Source organism: Lissotriton vulgaris, chromosome 9 (genome assembly GCF_964263255.1).
Source record: "Lissotriton vulgaris chromosome 9, aLisVul1.2, whole genome shotgun sequence".
In the NCBI taxonomy this organism is placed as follows: domain Eukaryota; kingdom Metazoa; phylum Chordata; class Amphibia; order Caudata; family Salamandridae; genus Lissotriton; species Lissotriton vulgaris.
The window spans coordinates 272438228-272458149 of record NC_141697.1 but is presented as its reverse complement, the minus strand read 5'-3'; the positions used below and the strand labels follow the sequence as shown (position 1 = coordinate 272458149).

The following is a 19922-nucleotide window of genomic DNA, read 5'->3' as shown; positions in this document are numbered from 1 at the left end:
TCTAGTTCACACACTACTGAACGCGCACTCTTAAGTTCATCGGCAGTGCACTGTGAATCGGAGCTTTTCACAGGCCTGTCACAGATAAGAAATGCTATCAAAACGAAATCCTACAAAACAATATACTACTGGCCGGCAGCAATTCATACCAGGACAACGTCAGGACGGGCTCTAGTATATCTATTATATATCTATAATATATCTATAATATATATATATATATATATATATATATATATATATATATATATAGAGAGAGAGAGAGAGAGAAAGCGTGTTTTACAACTTCTCACATAGCCATACAGTGTCACAACCATTCACATACCAATACCGAGACTCACACACTATCGCATACCCATGTAGAGACCCTTGTATCCATTTACATACCTATACAGACATTCACCGTCTCACATGCACATTCCTACACGGTTACACTCTTACATACCTATACAGTGTCAAAACCATTTGCATACCGATATAGATACTCTCAGACCCTCTCACATATCTATAAAGATATTCTTAAACCCATTTACATATCCATACAGAGACTGTCAAACCCTCTCCTAATTTGTTCTAATGGTTCGTATATAAACTAGTTACTTAGTGAATTCATAATTACATGATTTAATCTTGACAGTAATGTATTGTTTATTACTTTCCCAGATATACAGTTTTGAAGAAGATCTACAAAGCCTGACAAAACACAAAAAAGAAATAAACAGAGCAAACAGTATTATCAACTTCAAAGTGAGATGGGCAAACAAAAAAAGGAGGAGAATATGCAGAGAAAAAAAGTGAGGCTGGTAAGAGTACTAAGTAGCTTTTGGAAAAACATGCAGTAAAATGCAAAATGTGACTAAAGTGTGCATAAATAGTTGAGTTTACACATCAAGTGGAAAAAAGTAAAGATTATGAAAGTAGAAAATGCTCTAAAAAATTAGGGACTTTGTCATGCAGACAAAAACAGTTTAAGGAGTTAAGAGCTAAAATGTTCCGGACTAGAGTAATATTTTGGTGATATCCTTTTGGTGAAAAGGATAGAGTAGAACAAGGGGAGAAGTGCTGCTCTTAAGCAAAAGGAACGCATTGAGAATATTGTTGACAAAGCATTAGCTCTGAAGAAAAGATAATTTATAATAATACTGAATAGAATGAGGACACTAGACAAAACAGTTTTTGTGTGAAGAAAAGAACTGTTGGAAAAAGGCTTAATAGAACACATTTAAAAAGTGAATGGAAGCATACGTCTAGTACAGATGCTTATTTTAATGAAGAGAGCTATTTCCAAGAGAAAACACAAGTGCATACAGTTAATTTAACTGGTTGTTATGAAGTAAAAGATGTTATTCCGGTTTTAAAAGAGGAGATGGTTCCTAAGAATGCAGAAGGAGTGGTAGCTTCAGAGGTGCAAGGTAGGCATACGCAGAACCTAGGATACAAATGGAGCTGTATTACTATTTGCAGTGTTCGTCAGGAGTCAATTGATTTATTTAAAAAAATTATACGTGACTTTCCATCTAGAAATCTTAAACAGAACATTGCAAGGATTAGATTCATGGAAAGTAAGAAAAAAAAGTGAATATATTTAGTTTCGGGTGTTTGGTCCAGAAGAGGAGTCTAGGGAAAATGTAGGGTTGGTTACTGGAGAACAGGATATAGAAATTAGTACTGAAAACTTTGAACAGATTATAAAGTTTTACACAGTTTGCTCTGAGAAACCAAACTATTTGTATTTTTTGTTGACAAACTCACTTCAAAATAAAAACTTGCAATATAGTTGTGTACTCTAATGCTGAAAAATAGAACAATGATAAGTGGAAAGAATTTGATGCATATTTATTTGTTGCGGAAAGATTTGATTTGGCTGCACAGCAGATTATATGTAAGTACTGCTTTGATAAGTTAGAAAATACTAAAATGTGATCTAGAGCTATATATAATAAGTTAAATTGGTGTCTGTTCCAGAAGAGCTTGAAGTATTAAATGTTCATGAATAAATTTGAATAAAGTGTATGCATCCATTCCCAGCCATAGTTTGTATGGAGCCAAAGTCAGGAAAAGTACCTCCAACTGAGCTCCAGAAAGGACTAAAAGGAAGAGTTGTGTCTTTACCTTTAGATTTTAAGCAGAATATAGAAAGTATAGGGGTAAATAAAGATATTGAAGAACCTCTTATTTTAGTAAATGGTGTATCAAAAAAAAAAAGAGTAGAAAAATATGGAAAGAGTTAGTGGATATTAATAAGGTTAAAAAAAGCAACATTTTGCCTAGCCAAAAATAATATTTACTATAGAAATGTTGATGTTGCTGAAAATGTAAGTTGTATAGAGAGTGAGACGTTCGCAGCAAGTGAACGGATTGAAAAAGTGGGTCCATCCAGATCTGATCAAATTCATGAACACTACAGCATCCATCCCCTGCATCATAAAGAAATCATTGGTGATGCTAGTGAGCTGTTTCACCAATCAAAAGGAGCTCCCTTAAGTTTATGGGAAAAATGTTCAGAGGCTCGCTGTTTTCCCCAACTGTCTCCCACTGGAGCAAGAGGCCGCTATGAGGACTGTGCTGTACAGATACCAGAAGCTGAAAACCGGTCAACAAGATACATTCAGAGGATCCAAGATTTCATTGGTACATTCTGTGTGCACATATATTTTTTGGGGGGAAGAGTTTTATATAGCACAAACTTGACCCGAAGGTATGAGAGCGCTTTACATGAGCACCAGTTGCATTACAGACACACACATTCATTTTGTTAGGCACAGAGAGATGAAGTGATTTGCCCAGAATCACAAGATTTTGAGTGTCTCTTTAGAGACTCAAACTCGGTTCAACATCTTTTTGTCTGCAGTGATTTGCACATGGCCGGACGGGGACAGCAAACTGGCAATTGAGTCGGGCCGGCCGCGGAGGGACGTGGGATGATGAGGAGGGCGTGGAAAACACTGCAGCTGCTTCTGTTACAGCAGCTGATATTGCAGGTATGCTGAAAAACCAACCCCTACCTTGGGGGCCCTCCGGGGAAACGCCTCATGCCCGCTTGCCTGGAGATGTACAATAAAACAGAAATCACTCAAAAATATGCACAACCTAAGAGGAACAGGGGATTCCAAGTTCATTAATGATACCGCTGTAATTCTCAAAATGTGGAAAGCACATGTGGACATACAATTTTTTGCAGATAACTCCATTGCTGTTGCTTGTTATGGGGCTTATTACTTTAACCTCATAGATGCTATTAAACATTCCTCCCCAGTGCTGCGCTGTCCATTGGAACTAGTGCTGAATGGACGTCCAATGGTCGTGCGCAGCACTGGGGCGGTAGTGCTGCCGTCGGCCAATGCACCGAGGCAGCACTTAAGGGGTTACAAATCAGAGAAGGCTGAAATGAAAGATGTGGCAGATTTCGGCAGAAAAAAGTTGAACAAAAAGGTTGTACAATTTTAGCTTGAAAATGCAGTCGCTTAGGGAGATGGGCTCTTATGACTATTGTGACAGGTTGAGCTCAGCCAGTTTATTCTAGAAGTCTAGAGGAATTTTTCAAGTAAGCCCAGGCCTAGCAAGCATGCAAAATAGAGAGTTAAAGTCTTTCCCAGAAATTCAGCATCTTGCAAAGATTAACCCGGAATATACAGATATAGTCAAAACAAACATCTGGAAACATACTACCCAAGAAGAAGTGTGCACTAGTAAAACATGTGCTTATATGAAATTATTCTGTACTACAGATACCGATGCAATGTAAAAGAAAACATAGAAGAAGGCAAATTTGTAGTTCTTGGAATTGATGGTTGTTTAGTGAAACACGCAAAAGGAAATCTCATTACCCACAGGAAACTTAGTTGACAATAAAGAGTGTTTCTATTTGGCACTTCTTCAACTTTATAAACCTATGCAGAATCTGAATTACTTGAAGGGTACGATTGCTATGAAGATTCATTTAAATGCTGTAAAAGACACTATTCAGTGTTCAGTCTTCCAAAATTATATGAACATGTTAAGTGATGAGATTCAGCAAGAAGAAACAATTGCTGGAGAAGAAGCTAAGGACGGTTCACAAAGTAGGCAAAGTTCTGCACCACTCAGTCAAGATTGTCTTGGACCACCTAATATTGAAATTGAAGTTGCTATAGCTTAGAATGAGGTGGACAGTGCAAGGGAACAAGCTAAACATGAAACTAACATCTGGAGCAGTTAGTTGCACAACACAGCAATGAACAGAAGGAGATTTATACGGATGTAACAGAGAAACTAGAACATGGATTTTTCCACAAGAACAAAGAATGCAATTGTTCATCCTTTAAAACAATTAATCTGAAAGAGACATGTTAGTGATAGATTCCTTACCTTAGAATTACCCCCAGGCGTCAGACTGGATCTGGAATGTTTTCGTCAGCATTACCCCTGCACGTCGGAAGGCGGTGTTGTGCAGCTCCGCGTCTGTCATGATCACCAGGATGACGTTGCAGTAGCTACTTAGATGCTGCCCTTGCATGCTGATGTCTCTTCTTTCTTTTTCTACACCAGCAAGCGCAGATCTGGAGAGAGCGGTACCCCCAGTCAATTTTTGACTGAGTTTTTGGGGACTTTTGTCCCTGTCTTTTTTTAATTTTTGACTCCTGGTGTTATAGGGATGCCCGGGTTCAAGTCTGGCGAGGGTTGTACCAGGATGATGTCAGTGACTGACCCGCACCGCAAGTGTCTCTTTTGCCTGGGGCACGACCACGACCCCGCGTCATGACCCGACTGCGGGGCCATGGCTCCGAAAACTTTGCAGGAGCAGTCACTAAAGCCGAGGGACCGGATGCGGAGCCGCCACCATCGTTCAACAAAGTCTTCGCACTCGGGGTCAGGTAAGCGACATCACTATTCGCATTCTCCTAGACTGTCGCGCGACACGGCTGAGGATGCGGGTGGTGCCACTCCAGCAGAGCCTACACAGTTGCCGACTGCCTACCAGCCCTTTCTGAGTCCGTCGGCGACTCCAGCCCAGCTGCAGGAATTTCTGTCAGCCATGGGCCTTCTATTTGGCCCATCGGGCCCCGCCGGCGCGTCTTCGGGCCACGCGGGACCGACTGGGGGTCCTTTCCCTTCTTCGTCGATGATGTAGTCGACGGCTCATGCCTCGGTGCCGCGGGACCCCCATGGATCCATGCATGGATCCCAGCCGATGTCAGTTGACCACGTACGACCTCTACCAACATCGACATTAACAGCACCGCCGCCGGAGTCGGCTGGTGCGTCGGCTGGCTCTCCGGCTTCCACCCCGACATGGAGACGGCGCCGGACTGGTGTCGATAGATGCCGATGGGGAATTTTTATCCCTTTCTCCAACCTCCTCCTTTCCCACCTGCCCAGCAGGTTACAGAGGACAGATAGGACTTTAAAGAAGGACCAATTTCTGGAAGAATGTATACAACAATGGCTATTATCTTTTGTGAAGGACTTTATATAACTTCGGGACACTACACTGTGTGGTTCAACTGGATGGACAGCATGCAATAGCAAGCTCAGTTTCAAACAAAAAACTACTTTCAAACTTCCAAATTCATATCTCTTCTTTCTCCAACCAAAGTTTTAAGGATGATTAGCATTGAAAGAGAAGTATACAATGTTTTTTTTATGGATAATCAATGTGTAAGATATAGTATGGCCTAGCAGGGGTGATATCTTCAAAATGGAGTCTGAAATTTAAACATGTGTTCTATCCGTTTCGAGCAATCTACTTTTTCAGTACCATTTTTTTCTCAATATAGTTGTTTACATTAGCCTAGTACCTTTAGTACGAATAACTTGTTACGTGTTGGTAGTGAGTGTGATGCATGGTATGACTTATTTGTAGTGTAATACTGTGCAGTTCAGTTTTTTTCCACAATCTAAAGGATTGTGTTTTTCCCCAACAATGATTTTTCAGTACATTGTCTACGATGTACAAGTATAAAAGCTGAGAACAAAAAATGATATGTTAATATGTGCTATGTGTTATAGGCCCACATGCATCAAGGTATTTAGGAGTCGCAAACGGTGCGAATCAGTAAATTCGGCCATTTGCGATTCCTAAATATCTTTTTTGGATGCATCAAACATTTTTTGGAAAATCGCTATTTTTAGCGAATTCCAAAAATGCGATTGCTTTTAAGGAATCGCAAATTTGCGATTCCTTAAAAGCAATGCATGATTGCATTTTAAATTGCGAATTCGCAATTAGGGGGTGCAAATTACCACAAGGTTGAACCTCGTGGTAATTTGCGAAAAAGTTTTAAAATGCTCAAAATTGCATTTTAAACACTGTAATGTTACAGACACACATGTCCTTAGCACATGTGTGTGTGAAACATGCACTTAAAAATGCATTTTAGGGGTGCAGGGGGAGGTCATTTGGAGCGCCCCCCTGCACCCATGTAATGCATGAACATTTTGCGAATCGCAAATAGTAATTCGCAAAATGTCAATGCCTTCCCATTGATTCCTATGGGCCTTTTGGCCCGTAGGAATCAATGGGAATTGCGAAATCACAATTTAGAATTCACATAATCCTTGCGATTCGGTAAAAATTGCGATTTTCACTGAATCGCAAAAATTATGCGAATAAATTAATGCATCCCATTTTGCGATTCCTTATTTGCGATTCCCTATTTTTCGCAAATAAGGAATCGCAAAATGACCCGATGATGCATGTGGCCCTTACAGTGTTACTGTTAAGTACTGCTTGTATATTTATATAAATGTCTATGTTTCAGTAATTTGAACTTTACTTTGAAATTTTAAAATATATCTTAACATGCATTTCTGTTTTCTCTCTTTTATAATAGATCAAGTGATTACAATTTTCAAGATGTTTCGGTAATCAATCCTCTATATAATTATTATGAAATATATTAGTAGATTAAGTAACAGACACCGTAGGTCGCAGTGATGCATACACTAACACCCTTGCAAAAACTAATATATTCACTCACATACTCACCCACTCACTTATACAGACATTCACACACTGGGACTCACTAATGCTTACAGTAACACACCCATGGACACACTTCATGCACTAAATGACATTCACTCACTCAGTCATGCAGACACTCTACAAGTCCCTAATAAGTGCACTGACGCACACATGAACAGACTGATGTATTAAGTAACATATTAATTGACTCCGTTATATAGACTCTGACGCATCCTAGCTCTCCCTAATAGTTAGTCATACACACCCTAGGTTTCACTGATCGATACACTGACAACAACCATGGATACACTGATGCATTAACTGACATACTTACTCACTCAGTCCTACATACTCTGACACACACTAGGTCTCACTAATACATACACTAGCATAACCATGCACACACTGATGCATTAACTGACAAAATCACCGGCTCACTCAATTACACACTGAGACACTCTGGAACTGATACATACACTGATACACCAATCCATTCACTAACACATTCAAACAGTTACTCATACACACCCTGACACACTCTAGGAATAATACTTACACTGCCACACCAATGGATTCACTAGTGCATTCACCAACACACTCATCACACTTACTTCTACACAACCTGAGACAACCTAGCACTCCCTAATACATACACTGACACACCAATACATGAACTAACACACTCACTGGGTCACACTCTGACACTTCCCACGACAAACTCAAATACATTGCCTCACCCATTGATTTACTAATGCAGTCAATTACACACTTCTACACACCCTGAGACAACCTAGGACTCCCCAATACATACGCTGACACAGCCATGAACACACTGATGCTTTAACTGACATACTCAATCATAGACACACTGACACAACCGAAGTCTCACTACTGCATGCAATAACACACTTAGTCACACTGATGCATTCCCTGACAAAATCATAGACTCATTCATATACACACTGAGACACACCGTGACTAACTTAGACACACCCTGAGACACCCATGGATTCACTAATGCAGTCATTAACACACTCTCACACTTCGACACACCCTGAGTCAACCTATGACTGCCAAATCTATATCTACTGACACACCCATGACCACACGGATGCATCAAGTGACATACACACCAACTCAGTCATACACACACCCTAGGTCTTACTAATAGATACACTAACACACCCATGGATTCAATAATGCATTCACTTACACACTCACACACTTAAGTCTACATACTCTGAGTGTCTCATTAACTCACTGAGACTATTAGTGTGTAAGAGGGAATGACAGTGTATATATTAGTGACTCCTAGGCGTCACAAATATATACACTGAGAATCTTTAATACATGAATGCACTTAGTGAGTTACTGAGACACATACTCATACACACAGAAACACACCCTGACACTAATACATGCAATAATATACCCATACATACACACTTATACACCATATTTATAATGAATAAATGCCACTAAGAACAGAGCTCTTTTTTGATTATTTGGTTAGGTTCCAAAAAGATTTTTTTTAACTGTAGTTATTATTTTATGATGGGTTCAGTGACCCCCATACTCAAAATGTCAGTTTGCGGTTCATCAGGTGGCAGGGGTCCGGGAGCAGGCGGTCACCCTGGTCTTGCATAGACCCCTATAAGCACAACTACTCGCCCCACCCCCAACACTCGCTCCCGTCATATACAGTGATGGACCTTGGAAGATGGTTTGAGAGAGGATGTATGGCAGCAGGTGACCTAAACCTAAATGGAACTTTCCTATCCTTTGCAGATGCGAGTGAATACTATCAGGTCCCAGAGGGTAATTTTTTACAATATGCAAAAATATCACGCACAGCGCACAAGATATGGATGACCTTTCTGGAGGAGCCAGGGGAGTACCATACTTTGGAGCGAAAACCTGACCCGGGCTCTTTCGGGTGATTGATCTCCCGCTTGTTTAAGGCCTTGAAAGTGGATCGTACGTTTACGTTCCAAAGATCAAAGGTAGGTGACTAGCAGACTTGGCATCCCCCCTTGAGGAGGGGCGAGTGGCAGCAGGCATCTCCACAGGTCCGGGAGGTGGCCAGCAACGTGCGCTTTAAACTTACGCAATTCTACTACTTACATCACACATACCTGAGCCCTCAGTGATTGTCCAGATTTAGTCCCCAATGCGGCATAGAACCTGTGATGTTCATACATGACTTGGGATTGTACTCTACAGGAGAACTTTATTTGCATTGCAGTGGCGTCACGAGCACGAGACATTGGAAGGGTAAAAGAAGCGACAGTCCAGCCCAGTTTTTACAACTTGCCTTTCCCTAGGAATAAGGTGCAGGTGTGCACCGAAACGCGTCGGGGACATAAAACTGCGGGGCTCGTGACGCCACTGCAATGCAAATAAAGTTCTGTGAACAAATTCCCCACGGAGTGCGTCTTTTAAAGCTCGGAGGCTTTTGGGAATATGGACTAACACGGCTTCTCCGGCCGTGGAAAGACGCACCGCTGCTGAGACAGGGATGCTTTCTGTGTGGCTGCAAATTAAGGCAGCCTGTTTCCGGCGTGAGGAATTCTGATATTGTGGCAGTGGCAGCACGAACCTGGGGCTCACTGGAGGGCCGAGAGGTAAAATGCATGGAGAACTATGGGGAAACAACAAAGTTGTGCATGGGACCCATAGAAGGGGAGAAATTGAGGACTGCCGTTCCCAGCATGCTGTTCACTGGAGAACACATACATTGGAAGGGTAAAAGAAGCGACAGTCCAGCCCAGTTTTTACAACTTGCCTTTCCCTAGGAATAAGGTGCAGGTGTGCACCGAAACGCGTCAGGGACATAAAACTGCGGGCTCGTGACGCCACTGCAATGCAAATAAAGTTCTGTGCACAAATTCCCCACGGAGTGCGTCTTTTAAAGCTCGGAGGCTTTTGGGAATATATATATATATATATATATAGATACCTACTGAACACACACATACACACTGAAAAGAATTAAGGTTACAGGGACGTTAGTTAGGCTGACATTTCACTCATACAAAAGCATTGAAATTCAGCTGTGATAGTTAGCTGATCTAATTAGAAATTATGACCCCGTAATGCACTGCTTATGACCTCACATATTATATCACTCATGGCATGGTCAGATACGTGCTTTTTTTTATCACTGGGCGGTCCCAGTGCGCCCCCGCCCCCCTAAGTGGCCTAGGTGTTTTTAACCACGTCCCCTTTTCTTTTTTTTAACAATCTTTCTTGAGAGTCCATTAAACTGAGTCACAAGATGACAACCAACACTACCTGGTTTCAAGTGACAAAATGCTGGCACAAGTACATTGGAGGTAATTATTGAAATGAGGGGAGTCAATTCTGGTGTATTAGAAGGGGAAACAATAAGAAAATGCTGGCCCTGAAACACAAGGATAATTTTTAACACAAGGGTCACCCATTGTATATGAATGCCAAACGCTCTAGTACATTTTATGTCATTTTTGACCCAACAGGGAATCAATGACAAAATGCTGTCCCTGGTAACAATTATGTTTGTTTTTGGTTTAAGGGGGCACACATAGAACATTTGATAAAAATGGGGTCCACTTCTGGCGAGTGTCATGTTTATTTGGCTTGATACATTTTGATAGTGAATATTTTAGGAGTGTCCTTTCAGAGCCGATGGCTTTTTAACAAATGTGAAAATTGTGCAATAAAATGCACTGCTCATCACAATTTTTTTAAATGTGTCCTCCAGGCAGGATCCCCTGAACCCTCTTAGAAGAAGTCTGGCTCACTTGTTTCACTCATTTGCTATCATTCTGGATCAATATTAAGCCCAGAACTTTCATAATATCATGTCAGCACCTCAATCTAGAACAATGTGTTTGAGTTGTGTTATATTAACGGTGCAATTATGGAACCTCAGCGATGTCACTTATTGTAATGTCATCAGGGTTAAGATCTTACAACACAACCTCCTGGGAAAACTCGGGGTCAAAGCTTATTTAATGTCAATACCAGTGATGTTTTTAAGGTCAAATGGGTACGTGTGATGTCACTTACAGTACCCTTGGCATTTTGGTGAAATGATGTCCATGCCTAATTGATGTGATGATGGCAGGAGACGGAGAGAAGTAATATAGGTGGCGTGAAAGGCTTGTCAAGTACTGGTGTGCAGTCCTCATTTGCTTTTACCCTTTCCACTTGTAGGCTATATTTGTTTTTGTCTGCTTTTCTTTTAGTAGGTATTGCAGAAGATGAGCGTGTAGCCAAGGTGGTGTAGGATTTTTTTCCGCCCTTAATTAATTTTTTTCACATTTTCTCCTCCTAACCGTGTTTTCATTCCAGGCTCCTTTACCCCCTTAATTCATTTTTAGCCTGTTTTCCCCTCTTAACCTGCTTTTCTTTCCAGGCTCTTTCCCCCCCTAAATTAGTTTTTCTTCCATTTTCGCCTCTTAACTGGGTTTCTTTCCAGGATCTTCTTCCCTCTTAATTAGTTTCCGGTTCCCTCTTAACCTTGTTTTCATTCCAGGCTCTTTTTCCCCTTAATTCATTTGTTACCATTCATAATCTTGTATTCTTTCCAGGCTCTTTCACACTTAATTTCGTTTTATCCCACTTTCTCCTCTTAACCTCTGCTTTCTGACTCGTGCTCCCCACAATCGCTTCTTTCCAGCCTGAAGCCCTCTCCTCCCTACTTACCCCTCCCAGCGTCCTACCCAGGAACCTACTTAATGGAGACCGTGGAAGCGCCACTGGCCCACCAAAGCCAAGCTTGTCCCCCACCTTCCCACAAGCTACAACAGTGCTGAGCTTCTGGCCCTCTACTCTGGACCATGCAACATCTACTGCAACCGCACATCTCCACGATCAACAGCAGGACCTCTCTCTTGCTGTATCTGCTCCTTCCACTGTAACAAAGTCCCCCGCTTCCAAACCCCCGCCCACCACCACCATCAAGAGCTTCATCCATTCAGAAGCACCCAGAGACCACTACCCCCACCAAATGTTCAACCTGGTGAACAGCAGCAACAGCAGGTAAACTTACTACAATCTTCAACTCATCCGTTAGCTCTGCCTCCTTCCCAGAGGGATGGAAACACTCGGAAGTCAAACCTCTCCTCATAAACCCTCCTGTAGACCCGAAAGAACTTAAGAACTACCAGCCCATCTGCCTGCTGCTTTTCCCCCGCTAAAGTTCAGGAGAAAGCAATAAACCACCAACTCAACAACCACCTAGAGAACAGCAACCTCCTTGACTCATCCCAATCTGGATTCCACTCAAATCACATTACAGAAACTGCCCTAATCGTAGCCACAAAGAAATCAGGTCTCTACTAAATAGGGGAAAAATTGCAAACTGGATCCTCTTTGACCCTAAGTACCGCTACACCCTCTTACATGGATTCTGCCTAATTGGAATCCAAGGAAAAGCCCTCAACTTGATTGCATCCTTACACACCGGAAAGTCCAGAGCGTCCGCCTTTCACCCTACACCTCCGGTCCAAAGAACATCATCTGTGGCCTTCCGCAAGGGTCCTCACTGAGCCCGAACCCTGTTTGACACGAATATGGCCACCATGTTCAGATTTTATGATGTGATCATATCATAGTTGACAACACCCAGCTCATCCTCTTATCCTCAGACCCCAAAAACACCAAAACAAACCTCCACAAGTACATGGCCAGTGTTGCAACTGAATGCAGAACAAGTGCCGCAAACTCAACACCAACAAAATAGAGTTACTCATCTTCAGGAGCAACAGCTCCCCACAGGACGACTCCTGGGGCCAGCTGGACTTCGCCCCACACCCACAGAGCATGCAAGGAAACTCTGCATCATACTCAACAGCAAGCTCATAATGAAGAAGCAGATAACTGCTGTTTCATCATCCTGCTGCCTCACTCTCTGGAAAATCTTCAAGTGGCTGGCCATCAGCACCAGACACATCGTCACCCAGGCCCTCATCACCAGCTGCCTGGACTACGGCAATTACCTCCAATTCACCTCACAACTGCTAAATAGACTTCAGACCATTCATAACACAGCAGCCCGGCTAGTCTTCAAGCTACAGAGAAGAGCCCACATCATCCCTCACTTCAAATCGCTACATTGGCTCCCCATCAGCAAACTGTGCAAGTTCATATTGCTAACCTACGCATGCAAGGCCCCTGAACTACAAAGGTCCTGCCTACCTTCACCACAGGGTCAATTTCGACTAACCCACGAGACAACTGTTCTCCTCCTCTCTCTCCATAGCCCACACAATCTAAATCCACAGAAGCAGTAGCGGTGGCCATGCCTTCTCCTACCTGGCCGCAAAGACCTAGAACAGCTTCCCTCTCCTTCAGACAGCCCCCACCGTGTAGGAATTGAGAAATAACATAAAAACCCAACTGTTCAACATAAGACCCACAGCAGGAGAACCCCTCCCCACCGCGCCTTGATACCCTCATGGGTGATAAGTGGTACTATACAAATCCGGATTGATTGATTGATTATACGGGTGACTAAGGCAGAGGTAGTGCTAGGGCAATGGTGGGGCCTTTAAGAGTGGTGTGTAAGGTGAGGCAGGAACCGTTGCTGGCACCTGTGGTACAGGAGGAGGCCTGCATATGTGTTTGGCCTGCCTAGAAAAGTGAATAAGTTGACAAGAAGTGTGGCAGCAGCAGTGTTAGCTTGTTCGTGGACACACTAGAGAACTGTAGCCGAATGAGTGAGGAAGAGAAAAAAAACAGGTGGAGTCTGCGGCTGGGCATGTGGGAAGAGCATGGCTAGGGTTTGGGTAAAGCCGGAGGTGGAAGAAATTGATAGGCTGTTCAGAAAACTGCATATGGCAGCCTGCATGGTAAGGCGACCAGAAGACAAATAGGCAAGACACCAACAGGTAAGGTCAGTTAGGTGTTCAAGTTACTCATAAAGTCATGTATGACTCATAGGGACCGGTATGAATATAGAACTGGGTTCAGTATGGGCCACCTGACGATCATTAAAGGAGCACAGGATGAAAAAGTTCCATCAAAAAACTGAACTGGGTTGACACACAGGGATGACATGGACAAATCATGGTGGACAGGTTGGATGATGAATCAGATGGTAAACTGTATTATGAAGACAAGATTGAAGAAGTTCTTGAGGTAGGGGAAGTTAAGATGGTATGGCAAAAAGACGATATGAGTATCAAAACAATGGCAAAATGACTCAAGATCCTAAGGGCATGTGACTTACAAAACAAAGATGGGTGGTTTTTTGGGGGCATCAAAGGGAGCAAGAACACACAGGGAAGAGAAGGATTAAGAAAGAAAAAAATATTGGTTGTCTATGAAATGGGCTGAACTGACAATGGAAATGGCAGTTGATCAGTGCTGGGAGAAGAAGATATAAAGTTAGTAAGTTCACAAGAAGTGGGAGGGGGGCTGGAGGTGTGGATTACATATTTGTACTTAGAAGACAAGCATGAGGCCACTAGGCCAATGGACAAGGACTGGAATTGAGACATTCTAAAGAGCAAGTGTTGAAGATAAACACAAAGGGACAGTGAAACAAGTAGAGGATTCTCTAGAGGTAAAGGGTCTGGGGGAATTGGGAGAACTAAAAAAAATGCCATATTTTGAGCAAACAACAAATCCGTTGGGACACAAAGGAAAAATTCTGAAAAGGGGATTTTATGTATGTGTTTAAGTTTCTATCGATATTAGCAAGGGCAAAAGTGGGTTAAAAAGAGTGGTTGAGGATGCAATGGGTTTCAGTCAGTATTGAGAACTGACATCAGCAGTCCTTATATATTCTAGTGTTCATTTTGAACACCAAGAACCATGTGGCCCGTTATATAGATGCCACACGGATGATCTGTGTGAGAAGGAATTCCACGTGAGAATTGGAAGGATGCGGAAATTCAGCACAGAGGACAATTTAAGGACCTTCGTTCCAAATTAAATGGCACCACTAAAGTGGCCACCCATGATCCATGCAGTAGGTAGCCTCCTGCACAATATTAGAGCTTTCTGGGGTATCTTAGCAGATTTGAGGTGGGATGATTCTCATTTTCACACAGGTAAGGAATGTTGCTCATGTCAAGGGGTTTCCCAAATGTGGTGCAAGTGGACCAAGTGTGGATAAAAACTCGGGTACAATGGAAATATGGATAGGGACCCTCACACTATTTCAGAGAGAAGTATTGGAATATGGTTAGCTTTTTACTGAGTTAGGGAAGCTGCAGGTATTTTGGGCAGGGACTTTGGTCCAGGAACCATGGCCCACAGAGGCATTGGGTGGAACATTTGAATCAGTGCTTGCAATGCTGCAGGTGGATGGGAGAACTGAGGAAAATATATGAAGTAGGAGGGTGGATGACCCAATTTACTATTTGCCACTGGACCACTTATCTGTGTCCCCCAATGGAGATAGTATCTAAGGTAGCAAAAGAGGAGTTTCTGTTGTTGGCCCATGAAGGGCCGTTTGCAAATGTTTTTATCCATGAGGGTGAAAGAACAAGAGACAAAGCAAAAGGGGGGCTTAAATATTAAAGTGCAATATGAAAGCAGATTTTCTGCTATAAAAGGAGCACATGGTTAGCTTTTATTTGTTAGGCTTGCAATTTGAAGGGTTTCTGTTGTGGTCAATGGTTTGTAAAGAGACGTTCTATATCTTACTTGTTACTGGAGGAGCTGCACTCTTTCCTGCAGCAGTTTTTTTTATAGAGTTAGGTGTGGAGAGGAAGACTTGTGAATACTTTCTGTTTTGCATGTATGGGTTGGTATGGATTCAGGAATGCATTGAAGCAGTTTCAAAAACTGATATAGAAGCTATATTTGCCATCAGAGGCAATGAAGATGGCTAGGCCAGTCACACAATTGATTTTTTTGAGAGTGGTGCCCGATTTGGATAAGATGGACCACGTTTCCTGATGAACAAGGTGGAGTGGGGACAATCACTGTGCTGACGTAGGAGGTGGTGTCGGCCAAGACGTTGATGTTGAGGAAGATTTTGCAGGTACACATGAACATCAGAGTTTTTCAGAAGCAGGAGGCCCAGGTGGTTTCTAAATATATTGACATGGTAGGTGGAATCTGGAGAAGTGGACCAGTGGATGGATCAGAGAGGGAAGAAATATTGTGTTTCTTGATTGTTTCCTCTTGGGCATGTGGTAGCTAACAAGAGAGTTAATTTTAACATGTACAACGAGATCGTAGTGTCATTGGTGCATTCAATGTTAGTGAGGGATGAGCAAGTGTAATGGCTAGTCAATTTGTTAACAGAGAAGCGGCTACCCCTTCTGCTTGGATGGACGTAAGGAACATTGACAAAACATGCTGCAGTTGAAGGTAAATTACAGCGTAAGCGTAACCCTAAGTCTTGTGACTACAAAAAGTGGGATTTGATCTGCTTTAGATTTGTTTTAAACATCAAGATACCTTTCAAGTTGCTTATTTGAGACCCTGTGCAAGAGTGGATTGTTCAAAAAAAGCCCCATGGAAATTCAAGAGGGTTAACACACACGCGCAGCCTCCTTCCTCTTCAGTACCTGGTCAAAGCCACAAGAGTCGCAGCAAAAGATGCGGGCACATGGGTGTGTCTTGATCATAATTTTTCCCTCATTCTGTGCCTTTGCCGCAAAGTAAAGACGACCCTTCATCGCCTTCCGCCTGCAAAGAAAAAACATACGATCAGACTAGAACAAAGGATATACACAAATATATTGCTATTGATTTATCTATTTATTTTTCATCAATCACAAACTCACCTGGAGGGTTGAAACCTCTCACTGAGTTCCAGGCTAAATGAAATAGTATAGCATTTCACCCCAGTCTCAATAGTGGGCAAGGCTCCCAGACTTCTTCACTAAATTTCGCAGACCAGTCAGCTTTCACCACTGCCCTCCCATTTCCACAGACACACTCATCCATGCATACCACCTCATGCCTCAGTTCACGGAGACGGCCTAGGCACTGTTCTTCAGGTCTATAACATTATCCTTAGAGCTAACGTTTTTTGCGATCCTCTTGTCACCTGTATTAAAGCTAATCCTGGCACAGCTCTTCAATTCCACTACTCACAGCGATGTGTTAAAGTTAATCCCACTCACCTCTTCATTTCTACCATGATCAATTAATACCACAGTTAAACCCTGACACACCAATTCGCTTGTACCACTATTAGTGATGAATAAAAGCTAACCCCAGCACAGTTCTTCACAGTTACATTCGCAACAATGTGTTAATGTGAAACTCAATACAGCTTTTCATTTCTATTCCTCTCTACGTAATACTAGTCACCGCAACACTTCTCTTCACTTCTATCATTGTCACCAATACTACAGTTTACTTGGCACACCTCTTCACTTGTATCACCCTCAAGGATGCACTAAAGCTAAACCCAGCACAGCTCTTGACTTTTACCACAGTCAAAGGCATGCTAGTCACCCCAGCACACACCTGGACTTCTACTGCTCTTTCCTTAGTGCTAAGGTTTTTCTCAGGCACTCTCCATCACTTCTATCATTCCTTCCAATGTACAAAAGTCATGCTTATCACACTCCTTCCTTTCATTCATGCTCTCCTCAGTACAAAAGTTTACCTAGACTTCCGGCTTCACTTCCATCACCGATTCTGCTGTACTGCAGTCACCCAAGACACGTACATCTACCACTCTCTCCAAGTGCTGCGATTTACCCCAACACCCCTATTCACATCTAACACTAGTATGTACTACATTTACCCACTCACACACACCTCCACTTTTCCCACATTTTCAAATGTACTAAGGTCCTCATTGGCATCGGTCTTCCTTGTCAATCAGCCCTTAGATCTCCCTAGACACTCTCCCCTTCTACAACACTCTTCCAGGAGAACCTCTTCCCTTCTACCATTTTCTCTTCACACGTACATCTCACACATCTCTTGCTTGTTTTACTAATCAGTGTCTAGTTTTCCCCAACCTAGGGAACATAGGCACACCAACTGCCTTGGCAGGACAAAGTGCATATGTCCTTAAATGTTTGTACCGGTATTGTGTTTCATTTATCACTTGAAACAGGACATCAGTAGACCTTACGGGCAGGATAAAGTAGCCCTTTTTGGTTACTTTAATACTTTACCTGAATTGTGAAACTGAAACAAAACCTGTCAGGACCAGTATGTGTGCCAACAGGTTCTTTGACCCTCTTAAGAGGGGAAAGCAATTTGCCTATTTTCTCCTTTTTCCAACAGTGGTAGGAATAGATATTCTTAATAATTACAAATGAGTATGTTTAAAGTATATATTTAAAAATAGGTTTAATTCATAGGGTCAAACAGTTCAGTTTTGACCAGCCACTCGCATTATTGCTGTGTAACTTTCAATAATGTCTCTTACTATGAATAACATTTAGTGCTCCTGTCAGAAGACTACTATTCTCTTAACGTTTGTCTTTTCAGGTGTTTTCAATGTTCTCCTATCAGCTGGTCTTTGACAGCAAGTCAGAATTAAGCTATGCTTTGTCAAGTATCAATGTTTTCCTCTTTTCATTATTCTAGGGAGTCGTTTGACCAAGTAATGAATGAGCCCATGGTTGGTGGCAGTAACAATGTAGAGTAGTTTCATACTACTTCTTTTTACTGTAAACCCCAGGAAAGGGATCTACTAAGCCCTTCTTTGTAAATTAAGTGTAGTCACCCGAATACTACTTGTCTACATAATGTGCATGTATGTACAACAGAGTCTCTACATGCTTGGGGTCCCCAATTTCCTGGATATGTTAATGACTGAATGTGTATTCCCCCATCTGCACTGCCACACCGTGGCTATGGTGTCTTTGTCCTTGTTTTTATTGCCACAGCTCCTCTGGGCTTAGAAGAGCAACTTTGTTTCCTATGTTTTGTGCCCATCCCTGGCACACTGACTGAATTGGCAGGGAGTTGTATCTTGCCAGGTGGGCTCACTCCTTCCATTGGCAAGGAAAAAACTTGACTTTTCCTCAAAACAAGGCCCCATCACAAGTCCTCTTCCCTGTAACTGTTATGCTCCCCGCTCTACAGTGAATTGGGGTTACATCGCTGCCTAGTGGGCTTTGAGAGAATCCAGAAATCTCTGGGGCTACCTTATTCCAGGACCTATGGATCTGTAGTGCCTTTATGAGGGCTGCATGGTGCTTTGCCAGAGGAGCAGTAAACCATGTCACAAAAGTAGCCCCCAATCCTTTACAGAGACACCCGTGAAAGACTATTTTTTAGCACGAGTGGTATTTTCTCAAATATAGGGCTCTGAGGTTTCCCTGAGAAATCCATACATATTTAAATGTACTTACCAGGTTTTTAAAGCCATCAAAATGTTCTGACTGTGTCTTGCCCATTTTGAGATACGGCCCCATGAAGAAGCAGCCCACCGAGGCAGCAGCATATCACATTCACAACTTGTTATACTGGCTCCTGGATTGCATCCTGGTTGCCCGAACGATTATATGTGATCTGGAAGTGGCACTGGTGAAACTTTTAGACTGTTCATGTATATTTTTGTGTACAGGACCTATTCCTCCCGCCCATTTCTGACGTTCCCAGTTGGAGAGCTAAATAACCTTTTTTATCATTGATTAGCAGCAGAAATCTAGCTTGCAAAGTTAGCCTGACCATAAACGACACGAAGACTGCAGTGTTGGTCTTACATAGCACCTCTTGTCACTATCATTTTATCAAGTGGAATGCCACATTAGAAGGAGCAACTTCCAGAGACGGAGCTCAATGGGAATGGCTCAGAAGTGCTTTCTCCAAATGTTTACACGGAGTTGCAGAATAAGATTTAACGCCTTAACCACGGCGGCAATTCCGCCGCGGGCGCTCCTTTAAGTGGGCGGGGCCGCATCTGTCAACGGACGTGCGCAGCACTACCGAGGTAGTGCCTGCGATGTCCTTTGTCCGACTGGCGCACTTAAAGGGTTAACAATAACTGGTAGACACAGTTTTCAACACTGTTTTGTGACATCTATTCCGTTTTGTACGCATGGCATTAGGTAGAAGG

General features: G+C 42.5%; 1 protein-coding gene across 4 annotated transcripts in view; it reads right to left on the bottom strand.

Moving 5' to 3' along the window:
* TMEM63C (transmembrane protein 63C) overlaps positions 1-19922 on the bottom strand; it is a 653749-nt gene that overhangs the window by 223604 nt on the left and 410223 nt on the right. For all 4 annotated transcript variants that reach the window (XM_086937543.1, XM_086937545.1, XM_086937546.1 and 1 more), the window contains one exon: positions 16456-16576. In XM_086937543.1, coding sequence (XP_086793669.1) covers positions 16456-16576 — 121 coding nt within the window. The remainder of the gene's footprint in view (positions 1-16455; positions 16577-19922) is intronic.